General features: G+C 40.7%; 1 protein-coding gene across 9 annotated transcripts in view; it reads left to right on the top strand.

Annotated features, from left to right (window-relative positions):
- Positions 1-16,569, top strand: part of DENND2B (DENN domain containing 2B) — a 153,364-nt gene that overhangs the window by 57,707 nt on the left and 79,088 nt on the right. For all 9 annotated transcript variants that reach the window (XR_005954877.1, XR_005954876.1, XR_005954875.1 and 6 more), the window contains one exon: positions 8,755-8,859. Coding sequence is in view for 5 of the 9 variants with exons in the window: in XM_041464639.1 (XP_041320573.1) it covers positions 8,780-8,859 (80 nt within the window). In the remaining 4 variants the exon portion in view is untranslated. The remainder of the gene's footprint in view (positions 1-8,754; positions 8,860-16,569) is intronic.

Raw genomic sequence — 16,569 nt, 5'->3', positions numbered from 1 at the left:
AATACATCGAGTTTTTTATCATTTTATCTTATAAAAATATCCTTTCTAGGAAGAAACAGCTCCTTCTCTGTTGGATCTTACTGGCATTTTTTACATTTGTGAAGGGCAACTCTTGAAATTCCTTATGTTCTTCTACTGGCTTTTCAGTGTAGATTCACACTTTCCTTTTTTTTCTTTTTGGTTTTAGTGTGGAAGAGTGAAATTCCAGCAAGGCTGACTTAGTGAAAACTGAATTAGTGTTGATGGCTGGAGAGAAATGTAACTTGATCTTCTGTCTCCAGTGCTTGAATCAGGAACTGAAATAATTGTTCTAAGACTCTGGTCAAGTTGCCAGAAAATGGAGCGGTGCTTCTGCCAGATGGTCACCGCAGAAGTGCCAGACATTCCTCCCCTCTTTAAGCTTGCAAGTGTGTGTGTTTGAGAAGGAAAATACAGGCAGTGGGGAACTGAAATGCTTTTCTCCCTGAGATGATTGCTGAGTGTGCAGGGCCGTGCTGTGGGCAGCGCCCATAGGGATATCAGTGTGTGATGGCAGGCAAAGGGTTGCAGGCACAAAGGCTTGAGCACAGCAGATGTCTCTGTTGAGCAGTGACATTAGTCACTCTGTCACAGGGCTTGACAGAAAATATGAGGTAAGTCCTCCAGAAATGGGCTGCAGGGCCCATCATACAGCAAGAGAAGCTAGCTCAGTGCCTGAAGGAATTGTGGCTCACTGGAAGAGATGATGTTGCCTGTCAACTGCTGAGCCCAGCTGTACTGGTTAATGATTGGTGCCTTTAATTGAAACCATTGTGCACTACTACAGCCCTGTCTTGTAGGAGCTGCTGGTGCCATAAATCTTGGTTTTTTCCATGTTAGAAAGTTGTGTTCTTTGGGGATATTGAAGTGTCTCAGACTTTTTTCCTCCCTGCCACATTTTTATTGCTATAGCTACTATAATTTTCATTAACAAAGGGAATAAGAAGTAGTTTGCTGTTCTTAGTTTGTTATTGTCATTTTGCTATATTGTCGTTCTGGCAATATTCTCTGTCATTTCTCTTCTTCTCTTTTTCCTATAATCTCCCTTAGAATCAATTCTGTAAAGAAACTGCGGGAATCTAGGAACAGCAAGTCTCCTGCAATCACTGCAGGGCTGTGTGTGTGGGGGGGAATGAGGCTTCTACCCATGAATCAGGGACTCAAAAACTTGAATTTAGATTTGAGTTTGTGTATTGAATCACCAGCTATGCAGACCCTGAGCACTTCTCACTCATGGACTTGAACCTGCTTTGCAGGACTGCAGCAATTTCTTTCTCTTTGGTGAAGTCTCATGTCAGTATTGCAGATCCATTTTTCTTGAAGCATCTTAGGAAAAATTCAAAGTTTATTCCATGAGGAAGATTTTAGCCATGGAATGAAAACATCCTGGAGCATGAGGAAAAGTGGGCTGCTTTCTCTGGGGGAAACAGAGTGTGTTCCCAATGTGGAAGGGAAGCAGGGGGCTGTATTTCTCTTCCTACCTGGGGTTTCTTATTATCCTTTCATCTTTCTAAAAAATCTCTTCACTTTGTTATTTCCCATTTGTGTATTTTTTCATAGTATGTTAGCTATCCTTCACCTCATCTTTGCTCTACTGGTCTTGAACTCTTCTGATGTTTGTCTGGACCTCACGCCTCCTCTCTGCTTCTTGTTTTGCATACATCCTCTGTTTCACACACCCTCAGCAGCAAGGAGGGAGGTTGGGATTCACTTATTTTTCTGGCTCCATGCTTCTCACTGATAATTCTTTATTTAGTTGTCTGAGGTGGGAACTTAGGGCATGGACAGCACGTTTGAGTCAGGCTGCTCACACCTCATTGCAGTTTATCATCCTGGGAGCACAGGGGATTTGGGCTTGTTTCTTTTGGCTTGGGACATGTAGACTTTGAAGGAGAGGGAGGTGGTGGCCAAGGTGTTCATAGACATGAAGGGAATCTGAATCAGGAAGCCACTGTGCATGGGAGAGCTGCTAATTGCCTCAAATCAGGCCAGTTTTAAGCCTCTCTCTCTGGTACAGCAGGGGTATTTGGAGATTTTGATAGATTCCTGAGGTAGTATGAAAAATAGGAGCACCTTTGAGAAAATGGTCCATTCAGCCAGATGCCAGAATGTGGGTGGTGGGCTTTAATCTCTGGCACTGAATTTGCAGATCTTACCTCTAACCTGTGGCTGAAATCCATGTCAGAGCTCCAGCACAGCTCACAGCTTCTGCATCCTGCAGATGTTTCTTTAAGTGCAAGAATGTAATTTCTAAATGTAAACAGATACCTTCCTGAAAGGTTCCTGCACAAATCCCTAATACAAACAATGGATTTAGTTGCCATCCCATTTGTTGCTGCTTATGTCTGTGTCCAGGTTCGCTTCTGGATGTACTTTGGATACAGGGGAATTAAGATCTTCTCTAGGGGAATTAAAATATTTTGTGTGCCTTTCTACAGATTCCCTGGGTAACTGCCAAGAGCTGAAGAGACAGACCCAATGTTGTTCTCATAGCTTTGGACAAGCCAAGACAACTTTGGCCAGTGTTTTCTACTTACATCCGTGAGGTCTCCAGCCCATACCTCATCCTCCCAGGGTGCTTTTGTATCATCATATTGAGACAGTCCATGCAAATGAATAGTTTCTTCACTGGAAGCATTAGCACTTCCAGCTTGGGTATCAGGACAGGACCTGCTTCTGGGATAGATACTGGCTCAGAACAGTCACTAACAGTGATCTAAGCAGAAGGAGATTCATGGTATCACCACAGGGTCAGCTCTTGACCTTACTGAGGTATCCAAAGATGATTGCCCTTCCTCCTGTCATGTATTATTACAATACTTTGCAAGGCCTATAACTGCTAATAATTTTACAATTCTTACTCTAGTGGGGCTCTGAGTGGGAGCCATGTGTGTCTGACAGGAACGGAGGTGTGCTGACAGCTCTGGGCACAGCAGCTTGCTCTGTAGGATGGCTGTGACCTGTGTTTTTCCTCAGATGATGCTCTAACAAATCCTACAAAACCTACAGCAATGGCAAAGCCAGGGTGCTTCTCAGCTGTCTGGCAGACTTTGCCAGTCAGCCTTGGTGTGAGGAGGGTTCAGTCATGGGTGTCAGCTCAACTGGGAAGTTCCTTCTAAGACTTACTAAGACTTTTGTCTTTGTTTGTTCACTCTGTGAATGGTATTGGGATGTTTTTAGGGACTGGTCACACCCTGTGGGAAATACCAAAGGACATTTTCTCATCTCTATTTTCTCATTTATTGTATCCTTTGTGACACAAGGGATATTAATGAAAAAGAATCTTTGTTCCTCAAAGCTCTATTCCTTAGCAAATTTATAATTTGGTCTTTGTGTCACAAGAAGCAATTCACTATTGTGCAGGTGGTGTTGATGTCACTATTAGAGGATTGTGACTTCACTGAGGAGTAAGCAACAGGTGAGCTCCTGAGACTTAAATGGTTGTTTTTATGCAAAATCCTGAGGATGAAAGGAAAGGACAAAGGAAGAATAATATCAAAGCATTCTGTATATGTTGGGCATAGTTTCTAAGTAGACCCTCTCTATCCTGGTGTCTCAAAACAAGACATTTAAGCTTGAAATAGTCAACATATTTTTTAAAACCCAAATGTTTTCTTTAGCCGACACAGGGAAAGACTAATTTCTGATTCAGTAACAGACACATTTTCTGTTCATGCCTCCTTCTCTAAATGTCTTCTTCCTTGATTTTCATGTTGTTTTCCTTTCATTTGGAAGCAGTGATTGCCCTAGGATTGCTAAATGTAATAGAGGAGTTTAGCCCTAAGTTCTTGCCTAGTTCAGGCATTAGGTGTGGACTGCAGTGTATTTCAAGTGAGGTCTGTTCTCTCCACCAGGTATTTCCCATTTTCAGTTAAGGGGGTGGGGGAAGAATAGCTTGAGAGAAGATAAATGAAGTAATAAGATAAAGTAGGGTGAGGAAGATAGAATAAAGGCACAAAATAGGAAAGAATAAGAACATCAGAAAGGGAAAACCATTTTATGTGGCAGAAAAACATGAAAGGAGGGTGAAAAGTGTGTGGAGAGCTGTCTTTGCATCAGGCAGAGTGCCTGGGGCAGGTAACTTCTTTACCCTCCAGTAAGTGCTGCAGCATCAGTTTTGCAGTAGTACCAGTTCAGTGGGGGCTGAAGTGCTGGGAGGGAGGTTTGGGCATTGCAAGGGTCAATGGCAACTAAGTTCATCACTCCTGCTGGTTACAGTAGGAAGTTTGTGCTAGAATGAAAGTTGCCACCTAGCTGCAAAAGCTTAGCAGAGAGACTGGTCACTGACTTTGAAAAAGGCTGTGGTTTATAGGAGGGAAATTTTGGATGAGCATGTGGAGTTAATCCCAGTCCAGAGAACAGGTATTCCCAATGGAGTCTGGTAGTAATGTTCTCGGGAGTCTCTGCAGGCGCCCTCTCAAGGCAGGAATCTTTAAACATTTTATTGGGCTTCCCAGTTCATCAGAACTGACGTGATTCTGGAAGGACATTATCTGTTTTACTGGAAGGGAGTAGGCAAATTGCCACAAAGCAGGCTGCAACTCCTAAACAAAAGTTCAGCTGCACTACACCTTTTGACATGTGGGCAAGCTCCCTTAAAGCACTCAGAAAAGCAAATTAATGTGTTAAGCTAACTTCTTAATGGCTAAAGCCATTCTGTTGCAGCTACTGTTAAGGAAAAAATAAGTAGACACATAAATTATTATAAATGTATATATGAAAGTTTGGATTTATTGCAATTTTTTAAAAACATGAGTTTGTTTTAGCAGCCTGTAGTTCTTCCCTGTCATGACTTCCTGTTATGTCTCGAGGTCTCTGCTGTGTGGGACAGACCAAAAGAGTAATATTCCATATTTTCCAGATCCCAGATCAGTGGAATTTCAAGGGGAAGGTAATCTGCATGAAAAACTTAATCACAACTCAAGATCTCAAGTAGATTTCAAGGCATGTTAATGATAATGCCAGGAGAGGGCATGGGAACCTACATTTAGAGGCTCCCTTCTCAAGCCATCAGACACCACATGTAGATTGTTCTTCTGGGTTCAATAATATTCACCTTCCACAGAAAGAGAGGAAGGAATCAGTTCTTGGAATGTGCTAACTGTGTATTAGAAAGCAGGAGTCTTTCTTGAAGCTATGAAACAATTAAAATGTTGTGTTGCCTTGACTTTTCAGGGGTTCACTCCAAGCCTCACTCCTCAACCCACTCCCATTTACAGCTTTTAGTGGAAAAGAAAACTTCCACTTTTTCAATAGTGCCACCAAGAGTGGGTGCTTCCAAAGTGTTGGGATACTTCAGGAAATTGAGGATAATTTTAAACTGCAGAGGGGATGAGCAGAAGTTTTCCCTCCCCTGCTAACACCTGTTAATGGAATTAGACATTCGGTGGTGCTGTACTGTTCATTAGCCCAAAGTGTGATGGCTTTCAGTGCCCCATGAAAATCTCCAAGCTACAGTTTAATTTAAAAAGTGTAAGTATAGCATTAACGGGGGGGAAGATGGTCCATAAGGAACATTCTGTCATTGGAGCTTGTTGCAATGATAAAGATCTCTTAGGAAACATCCACTCTGTAGCAGCCCTTTTTAGTCAGGATGCTGAACCTTGCCTGGCACGAGCAGCAGATCCCATGTCGCCATCACCTAATTTCTCATATTTTCCCGACATCTTTAGTTTTTGATCCTGATAAATGGTTTGTGGAGGTTTCAGGCAAAATTGATATAATGATTCTACCATTTGGGCTCATTAAATTGCCAGTTTGAGAGTTATCCTAGTAAAATCAGTGAAACCATGTCTGGAGCAAAGCACAAATTATGGCTAAGTAAGGGTTTCAGAGGAATCCTTTACATTTACAAATAAAACAGAATTCTGCATTTTTAGACCAGGTTTGTCAGATGGTTTATGAGACAATGCAGAATCAGTGTGACATGATTATTTTTGGATTTGTTTTTAACAATATGTCACAATACTTGAGAGATTTTGTGAAGAATAATTTGCAAACAGTGTAATGTAGAATGCTCTCACCCAAGCCCGAGGGATGTGCTTCTAACCCTATAAAGATTCAATAAACTTGCAGGCTGTCAGACTCATTTGAAGGCTATAAAATAACTTTCTACATAACCATAACTTTTTTTCCTTGTTTCTTTATATGTTTTCTTTTTCTCCCTTTATTTTTGGGATTATGTGGATTGGTGGATGGGTGGGTGAATTTTATGGGGTGATAGAAGTCTTTCCTTACAGGCACCTCTATAAATGGCTGAATACTTTTCTGCCATGTTCATGCTGTTTGCATTTTTTCTGCATATGCTGGGATGATATCAGCATCATCTGCATTAAAATATTCATCCAAAATAAGCATTAAAGGAAAATTGAATAGAAAAGTCAGTTGATATCACCATATATATCATAGTCCCAACTGCATGGGAAGGAACACACTTATATCAGTAAATTTGACATGTCTTGAGAAATTGTATTTAAGAACTCAATTTATCTTTACTTGAAAACAAACCACTTTGTTTTACTTGACATTTAAGGAGGCTTTGAAATGTGACATTTAAATAATCACTCTTTTTAAATGTTGATGATGATGATTTCTACCAAACGTGACATACTTTTCTTCCCTCCCCTCTCATCAGATTTTGGCTATGGGAAAAGTGGACTCTCAAAACCAGCAGCACAGAAGCACACTATATTTTTTTAATGTGTCAGATCAGTCTCCCATCTTTTTGAGGATCTGTTCAGCTTATTTTTGTCTTGAACAAAAAAGCAAGTCTTGGAAAATTCATGTTACACGTGCATGCTAAGAGCTATTGTCCTCCTTACGCTGTGTTTATCTCTTATTTTTCTCACATTAAGTGCTAATAAATGATTTAGATTTAACACAGTAAAAGTATTGAACTGGTGTGTGGAAAACATTAAAAAACCTGCTTACTCTCTGTGGAATGTACAGTCCTAGAAAGCTTGGCCAGCATTAGCAGGCTGCCTTCTTTGTCCCAAGCAATCCCTTTTCCAGTCGGAACAGGCAGTTCTGTAACAGTCCTGTAATCTTGATAATGTAACGCTAACAATAACAATGAGACACTGGAGGAATTTAGGGAGCTTCAGTGTAGAAAAAATGTTACCAACCAGGGGGAAAAAAAAATCTCTGCTTAATCTGGGAAAATTGATACAGGGCAGCAGAGAAGGACAAGTAGACCTGGAGTCTGTGGTCAGCATGATTGACTCTGCCTCTGGAGCTGCAGTCTGCAGATTTTCTGACCATGTTTGTGGCAGAACTGCTTGGAATAAAGTGGTTTAGAGCATGTCTTTTGACTGTGATAGGTCTGTTAGAACAGGGATTTTTGTGTGTTGTCAGCCCCCAGCTTGTTTTGCAGCATCACATTACAGTGGCTTCTCAAACAGTCTGGACTTCCTGTGGGTTTGAGTAAACAAGAAGTTTCGTAACACTCCTTATTTTTGCATTAGCTGTGCTGTTAATGGTCATAAAAATTGGTAGTTCTGGTCAGACCCTGGGTGGCAGTGCTGTAAACCATGGTAGATATTTTAGTTTATAAACCAAGCAGCATCTTAGAAACCACCCAGACTGGTGCCAGCAAAGCCACGGAATCCTTCATAAATGACTCCTGTAGCACAGGTGGGGTAAATACTGTTCTTTCTCAAGGGATTCTGCTGGCATTTTAGGAATCTTATAATGACATGAAAATACATTCCTCCCTTATTTTGCAAAATATTTCTCAAGGGATTACAATGACAGAAGAAACGGCCACTAAGAGCTGTGCTTTACACTGGAGAAACATGGGATATAGTCAATGGAGGGGCTAATGACATCCTAATTATATTAGGTATTCCTGCTTTTTCATCCCTTGGATGACATTCTGGTTTTATCCATATCATCATGTTCTCCCTTCAGCCACAGCATGACATTGCTGTTAAGAGAGCAGAATGAAGGCAAAATAAATCATGGTACTGGGTTGTTTCTTTGCCAGTGTGCAGCAATGTCACAGAAGTGAAACCCATCTTTTGGGCACACAACTTTATACACACGGCTGAAATTAAGTTCACTGCTTTTGGGATTACCAAATAGTTAAAAAACCAGCTAGGAATTGATAAAGATTCTTTATATTACCTGAGGTTTTAAAAGTGTCCTAAGACAGCTTTACTTAAAGAATCCTGAGGCCAATAGAGAAAATTGCTTGTGATATTTTCATATCATAAGCAGATTTGAAAATTATATTAAAAAATTCATCATTGAATAAATTTCACTATTAGAATGCGTTTCCATAATAGAGCTGTACTTTAAGGGTGTGAAAGCTTTTTTTTTTTATTCCTTGGGATACCTGTGTGGAGTCAAACTTCCAGTCACAGCTATGGTGTTTGTGATTATCAGGCAGTGCTGTTGCTGGGATCTCCACATACCCCGGTGGATGGAAGAACCACACCAAACCTGTGATCTTTTGTCAAGTTGGTATCAAGCTCTGTTCATCAGACAGGCCAGCACCTGAAGCACACACCTACTTCTCATAAGTTATTTCCATTTATAGCACTGGGCTGTGATAAACTTGGCTGTGGATGTGCAATAGCAGCAGTAGAGGGTTTCGTTTTTCAGGATCATCACTACACTGATTGCATTTTATAGAATGAAAAGCAACCTGGACTTCTGCCTTTACACAGAATAGTAGTTCAAGGAGTTAATTGTCATTTGGGCTTGTTGAAGCTTAATTCACTTTTCTTCTCACAGATATCCACATTTCTAGAAAGCAGAAATGACCATGACTGCCAACAAGAACAGCAGTGTCAACAGCAGAGCTGGAGGGAGTAAAGTGCCCCAGGACACTCTGGATAGGTAAGTAGAGACCTGCAGGATTTGTAGATTTTGAGTAAAGTCTGTCTGTGTTTGGAACAAGATGTCTGTTCAAGGGTGAACAACCTCTATTCTGCCAGAAAGAGAGCTTTGCTGGGCCGAGGGAATTTTTTTGTAGGGAGTGGAGGAGCCAAGGTGTGGAGAAAGGTTTCTTATTGAACAATTGCTGCTCACAGGCTGGTTATGATGGGAGTGATTGCAAGGAAGGACCTGCGTGGAAGGTGCTGTATAGATCTCAGAAATTTTGGGCTGAATTCCTCAGCCATGTGATTACATGTCAGCTTTCCTGCCCTTCCAATCTCCAGTTGAAGTTTTGTGTTGGTTTGTGTCCCATTTCCTCTGCTGTTTCTGCCTTCACAGACCATGGTCAGACCGTCTCCTGTTGTGGGTCAGGCAGTGGGTGGGAAAGGGCTGAATGTAAAGTACATGGCTCATCTCTGCTGCTTTGCTTATTTGTCCTTTCTGTAGCATTAAAATAATTTGCCAAGTAGATTACCTTTGTAATTCAAAGCTAGAGGAAAAACTATACTTTTTAAAATGTGCAGTCAAAGAAAGATGCAGACAACCAGCTTACATTCTGTTTTTTTTATTAGGTGTATTATGCTGTGGTAGAGCTTAGCAGAGGTGGGCTCCATATCCTTGTACACTTGCCAGTTTGTGTGTTTGCCATCTCCTAGTACAAAATAGTAAAAAGATAAAATAGTGAGGGCCAAGGTTGCTTAAGGAATTTCTAGAGCGATATTAATATAAAGATATTAAAAACAGTTCCTTAATGATCTCTGGAGTTCTCAAGTTGTTTATTGTCCTTCCACCAGTGCAGACAGATTGGTGCTGGGAACTTGGGTCTAGACTTTGGCAAACTTTGGACAAGTCTTTTGTTTCAAAATCGTTTCCATTCTGAATAGCTTAGAAAGTACTGTGGGATACTAAGTTATTGGATAGTAACTGTCAAATAAACTTTCCTTATCATCATCATCTGTTTTGATTACAATTTGTCAGAAAGAAATTTTCTAAGTACAAGTAAGAGCCTGAAGCTACAGTCAATCTTTAAGGTGCATTTGCACAAAAAGGGACGAGATGAATAGGTGGTCATGCACCACTTCTCCGTCCATTATTTTGCCTTATGTAATCCTCACCTGTCTCTGAGAAATGCTGCAAGAGGATATTATTTGAGTCAACCATGAGCATTCTTCCTTTGAGTCAGACTGTAAATCAGTATTGTAAGTGCTGGCATTGTAAAAGTTTAAAGCTTGCAAAATTTATTGTAAACATGTTCAAAGATTCACTTAAACTGAGCAGTCACTGTCTCTGTTTAGCGTGGGATTGGACTGGGCATTTGGAGACCTGCAAATGTACTTTAAAATGTGTGGTAGCAGAGTTGCAGTTAGTGCTGATACTGGCATAACACAGGTGTAGCAGTCTCCTGGTTGCTAAGATATATTTTTAAGAGTTATTTTCTTGTCAGTCTTAGTTTTGGTGGGGTTTATTTTTTCAAGATTGTTCAGTGGATGGTCTTAAAGGTATTTTCCAACCTTAATGATTCTGTGATGCTAAGATGCAAGGTGTGATTCAGGGATGTGGTGACATCAGCTTGTTCAACATTTTATGATTCCTTATAGGTCAGAAGCAACGGTCAGTAAAGTCTCCAGAAGACTTTGTAGTTACTTTGGCTGTGATTCAGATCCCTGTAGATCATGGATTTAAATTTTAATAATAAAAATCCTCAGTGGAAAGAAAGTGCCTCCATGTAAACATCCATCCAGCTGCATGCTTTGCAGGCATTAAGATTCTTGCAGTAACTAAAATTCCCTTGGTCCTCACCAGAGTGGGAATTAACAGTCATGAATCACCAGAGCCATTTTTCCACCTGAGTTATTTGAATGGCACTTCAGGAAATGAAGGAAAGACAGAGAACAGAGCAAGGACATCATCTGGGTGGATAACTGTGAGTTTCACCTGAGAATCTGGTTGTGGGATTCATGGGTTTCTGCTGTGAGCATAGGAGGGGAAAAAGAATCTTGGATCTGAAGAAACTGAAGTGTTTTAAACAAAACCACTCTAATGCATTTCTTTTTGAAATTACCTGAAGTTTGTTCACCACTTGTTAAAAACTGAGATTTTTTTGTGTGTTAGGAGAGAAAACTTGACTGTGCTCTGAATGGGAAAATTTTAGAATGATGACAAGGGTGGTTGAAGGTAGGAAACATTTTGACTACAAGACAAGAGACCAGATTTATTGTGACCCTTCATCCTAGAAGGGAAATGATTGAAGGGGAAGAGGAGTATCTGGAGGAAATTATATATAGAACAGAGATGATAAATAGGGAAAAAATACTTTTTCCATTTAAGAAGTAATACAAATCCAATGAGACCAGAAGACAACAGGTCAAGAATCAGTTGAAAAGACGGCACTTTTCAGCAGCATGTTTTTAAACCATTAAACTTACTGTTATGTGATGCTGCAATCAGACAAATCCATGGAAGAAAAATCTTCCAAAGCCTTTTAGTCACAGAAATAAAATCTCTGAGTCAACAGACTTAAGCTGGTTAAATTGTGCTGCACGTTCTTATTCTCTTCTCCAGGCACCTGCTAACTCTCATGGTCAGTGACTGAATCTTGGACCAGGAATGCTATTTTGGTCCAAGCCAGAGGGAACATTCTGATGTTGTTTGGAACAGGAGTCAGTTACAGGAAGCAAATTGGAGAAATTGCAGAAGGATTGTTATGCTTACATAAAGGAGACTCTGGCTTTCAGTGAACTTCCAGGGTACAGCTTTAATCCTTCCTTGTGAGTCACTGAGGTGAATGCCAAGGAATGGAAGCATAGGAAAGCACCTTGTGTGTAGTTGGAAGTGACTTCTTAGCAATTCTGGCAGGAAGCAGCTCTGTGAAATCTTCTTAATCCTTCAGCAGGGGACAAAGGAGCCCATAGCATGATTGCAGCTAGTGCACAGCCATGACCCTGTTGCATCAAATGAGTTTGACTGCACCATAGTTATGAGGATCAGGGTAACTCTGAGGAAACCTTAGGAGAACAGAAGTCACAGAATGGCACAGTGGTGTTTGTAGCTCTCTCTCCTTACAATGTGGCTTGCTTTCCCTCAGCAAATGATTTAATATTTATTGGAGTATTTGTTTTTTTATCAGAAACTCTATTTGTTATTAGGTATTTGTCTAAAACTTGTGTTTTCTCCAGTGCAAGCAAAGGTAAATGTAGAAATGGCACTACTGTCTTTGACTTAAAAATCACCTCTACACCCCACTGTATTAAAACAGGCCAATAGTTATGTCTATGAAGTCATGCTTTAGTTAGCAAAATGCAGCTTTCAAACTTGTAGTATAACAGATACAAGGAGTAAAAAAAATCCTAAACAAAATATTTATATATTAATATATCATTATATCTTAAAATTGCAGCTCAGTGCGAGGTGCGAGATGCAACAAGGACCCCTCCAGAGCTGAAAAATATTTCGAGCTGTGTGGCTACATAACTTCTGTAAATAATTCTGAATGTCTGCCTCTGGCTAACATGCCATCTCTTAACTCTGCAACTCAAGGCATTTTATACACTTGAGCCTTCTCAAATGCTGCAGTAACTGAAGTACAGGAAGGGTTTGTTTTTAAAGGACCCCACTGATTTAGTTTTGTATCTGGGTTTGTCTGAGGCATAAATAACATCAGATACTGGAGATATATACTTCTTCCAGTGTATTTGTAAGTGGCAGAATTTTTCTTTGCCTGTAAAATTTTCTGTGGTGCAAGGTGTGCCTTATGTATGGGTCCCAACTTGGAGAAGAGGGCTTTGGAAAGCTCAAAAACAATTACAGTGAACAAAAATTACGTTTGCAGCAGGTAAATGTTTTACTAGCTTGATGACTTTGGTAGAATATATAGAGGGACTGCCATGATGAGCTAGAATAAACATCTTTCAAATTTAGTGTCTCTGAGTTTGATTTGGGAAGATAGACAAGGCAGAAACCAAGCCTGGTTCCCATTGTGGAAAAGGACTGTCTTAGGAAAATTGTTCTCAGAGGCTATGTGTCCAAGGAAAACTGTGCCACTGGGATCACAGGTGTTTTGTCACAGTCTGGATTTTGTGATGTGGATTGTTGTCTTTCCACCCAATCTCCACAGGAAAGGTGGTGTCCTCACCAGAGGATGTTGGTGGAGGATGTTCTCCAGCTGAGCAATCATGATTTATTGGCACAATAAACTGCGGGTGCTGGTGTCAGGGGTGCTATAGCAAGACACCAGAGATTTGTGCAAAAAAAGGATTACATCTGCAATTTGCCAAGTTACAAGATGTCTATTCAAATAAGGCTCAAAAAACGTCCTTCTAAATACTTTTAGTTGAATCTTTGAACCAAATACTCTTAGTTAAAATTGAAATCTTATATAATGAGTTGGATCTTTCTTCTTGCTTGGGAAGAACTGAGCTGAGTACCCACAAACCTCTAAATATAGGCTTTGGTTTTTATCTCCCAGCAGCATGTGAGGACATTTCTGCTGTCACTGACAGTTTGTCACCCCCATTAGCCTAACCTGCTGAGATATGTTTGCACTGGCTTTGTGGCTCAGAACTTTTTATTTCTCCAGAATTCAAGTTAATAGGACAGAAATTTAATTGGTGCAACCACCTTACCTCCAGTGAAGGCAATAGAGAAGCACCACAGAGTCTGGACTAATATAACTAGAGACACCCCAGGAATGTTTCGGGTGGATTGTTTATAATTCTGTAAGTATCAAATAAAAGAATGACTCGCATTTCTTGACAAAGAAACCTAGGTTACTTTACTAGGTTAATTTCTAGGTTACTAGAAATATTGTTTTGGGTTGCTTTCCTGTCTCCATCATGTAAACAGGTCCACGCTTGGCTGTTTCACATGCACTGCAAGGTCCTGTGTCTTATTACTGCATTTCTCTCAAGGCAGAAACAATCTTAGAATAGTCTTAGAAACTCAGAAAACTTCTAGAGAAATCTTAGTTGAAGGAAGACTTTGTGCCTGTGCTTCAACCCTGAAAACCTGAGATGTATGATCACTTCCAAAATCAGTCATGCTCAAGCCAAGCTCATTCAGTTTTATATCAAATGTATTTATTTATTTTAAAGTGAAATTAATTCTTGGTCCACATGATGAAATCCAACTAAAATACTTTGTTTCCCTTGAAAGGATTATGTGGTTATGGGCTGGGCAGAAGTCTAGAAATATTTTGCCTTAGGAATTGACACCTCCAGAATTCTTAAATAAAAGAATGTGTAGATACATCCAGTGCTGGAGTTAAGTAGTAGCTCTGCTATCAGTGCCAGAGTAGGGCTGGCAGCTTTTTTTGCTCTACTCGTCCTTAGAGTGCTTTATTCTCTTCCCTTTCTACAGTATTTTTTTCATTTCAAAGATAATCTCATGTCTTGAGGAAAACTCATCTGTTTAGGGAGAGGAGTTCTCTTCAGAGAGGCGGTGTCTGTGCAGGACTTGTCTCATTTAGAGACATCCCTTCATGGATGCAAATGGAGGGCCTTTTGTTTGTGTTATCAGGTGTGTAACAATATGCCTTTAATTCTTATTCATTCAATCCTTCTGCTTCTCCTAATATAATAAAAAAAGAAAAAGCAAATTAACCAGTGCTCCTCAGCTCTGTGTTGAACTGTAGGCACTGCCCAAATTTGTCAGGTCGTTCATGCAGATATGATCCACTCTGCCTGCACTGACAATGGATTATCCTGTGACTAATGCAGAAGAGCTCTGTTCACATCCAGGGTGGATGACTCCAGGGGCAGAAAGGGGAGGACAACACTGAACAACTCCCTCACCATTAGTTACAGAGCCTTTGCAGGGAGATAGCTCTGCATCCACCACAGTGGAGACCTGGTCCTACTGTAAAAAAAAAAAAAAATAAAATATTACCGGTAAGATAAACAAAATTTAATTAATTGCATTCATGTATTTCATGTGAATATAAATTTAAAGACTATGAGATTTATTTTTTTTTACATATCCTGAGTTTTCTGATTGGAGAGCATTGTGAAGAATGCAATAACTTGCAAATCAAAAGATGCATCCTCAGCTCTCTGTGTTGCTCTAAAGCAATGAATTTTTTATCTTCTTTGAAATCCTAGTGAGTGCGATTTTTCCCACTAATTTTTGTGTGATTGCCATTGTCTTAGCACATTTATGATAAAGTATTTTCTCATCTCTTACTCCTTCCTTGCTTAGGATGTAGAAGCATTGCTGTGAGTGATAGAAAAGCTGCTTGTTTCCCTTGTGGATGGCTGTATTTCAATTACAGGTGAAAGGCTGCATTTTAATTAAAGGTGAAAGGTGTTCTCTGCCTGGGCTTACACTTAGTACACAGGAACAGGGAAGGCAGCAGGTCTTGAAGTGGTTGCTGGCTGTTTACAACTTTTGACATTTCTGCATGGTTTGGAAGGTTAGTGGATACTGTTTTGTGCATATCTGGGCATGCAAGTTTTATTTGAGGGCTCTGAGGAGGAGGGAGTGAGAGCAGCTTGAAAAGGAGAGTCACTTATGTATGCCTAAAGCAGGAAGCCAAGGTTTTTTTTTCATTTTTATTTTAAAATAAAACATTCTGTTGCCCCATTAGTTGTGGGGTGGCCTGGGCTAAAACATATCCCAGTTTTTCCAGCCAGAGCAGCCTTCAGGGGCTTTGTTAGAGCAAGAGGCCAGTGGTGTGAGTTAAGCTCACATGGTCTCAGCATGTCCCAGCCCCTCCCCACTGCCTGGACTGGGACCTCTCCCTCTGCTGTGGGAGATCTTCTGGCAGCTGAGCAGGGCTCAAGGCAATGAGGATTCCACACTGAACTGCTGAGATGGATTTTCCTGCCAAAAGTATTTGCCTACTGCTCAGAAGTACTAGTGAGAACACTTATGAGCTCTTTATGAACTTGTGAGAAAGAAAAACAACAAATCCCCTGTAGAAAATGTTTGTTACTTCAGAAGAGAACCAAGTTTTAATATTTTGACAGTGAGCTCAAGAACAGGAAGAATAGTGATTTAATAAAATTCTAAGACTAAGCAATATGCTCAGTTATTGGAGCTGTGACGAAACACAGCTTTTTAAATTTTGTTTATACCACTGAGATTTAGAAAACCATACAGATAAACTTCAGACACAAAATGAAGAACTGATATGAAATCTATTAGTAAATATTGTACCCTTTCCTTTCCAAGCAGAAATAGACTGAACCATGCAGCCGACAAATTTTCAGCAGCTCAGTTCCCAGTAGCGCAGAGTTTCCTTTGGTTCAGAAGGGAATAAGAGCTGTTCTTCACCCTGTAAGACTGGAGGTGCATTTGGGACATGAAGCTCTGGCAGCTCAGCCCTGAATTGGGCCATGGGAGGTGGGAGGGCACCTTCTGCCATCAGGAACAGAAACATTTGCAGTGGGAAGGAGTCACAGTGCTGGTTCAGATGACCCTGAAGCTGGGAAGGGTTTGAACAGAGGCTCTGAGTGTCCTGCTGCCGTTATCTGTGCGAGCGGCCACTGTGCCATGCTGATTTCCCATGGTCCAGGCCGCGATGTTCCCCTCCCTCACCCTGATGGGCACTGACCCCGGCCTGGCAGGGCTGAGCCATGCTGGAACCTGTGCCAGGCACCTCAGCAGGGCTGCAGAAACACTGTGATGAGCACAGTGCTCTACAGACACGAGAGGAATGTTTGTGAGATGAGGTGA

Source organism: Pyrgilauda ruficollis, unplaced genomic scaffold (genome assembly GCF_017590135.1).
Source record: "Pyrgilauda ruficollis isolate IOZ18807 unplaced genomic scaffold, ASM1759013v1 scaffold182, whole genome shotgun sequence".
Lineage (NCBI taxonomy): Eukaryota > Metazoa > Chordata > Aves > Passeriformes > Passeridae > Pyrgilauda > Pyrgilauda ruficollis.
The sequence above is the reverse complement of the archived record's forward strand: the minus strand, read 5'-3'. Positions and strand labels throughout refer to the sequence as shown.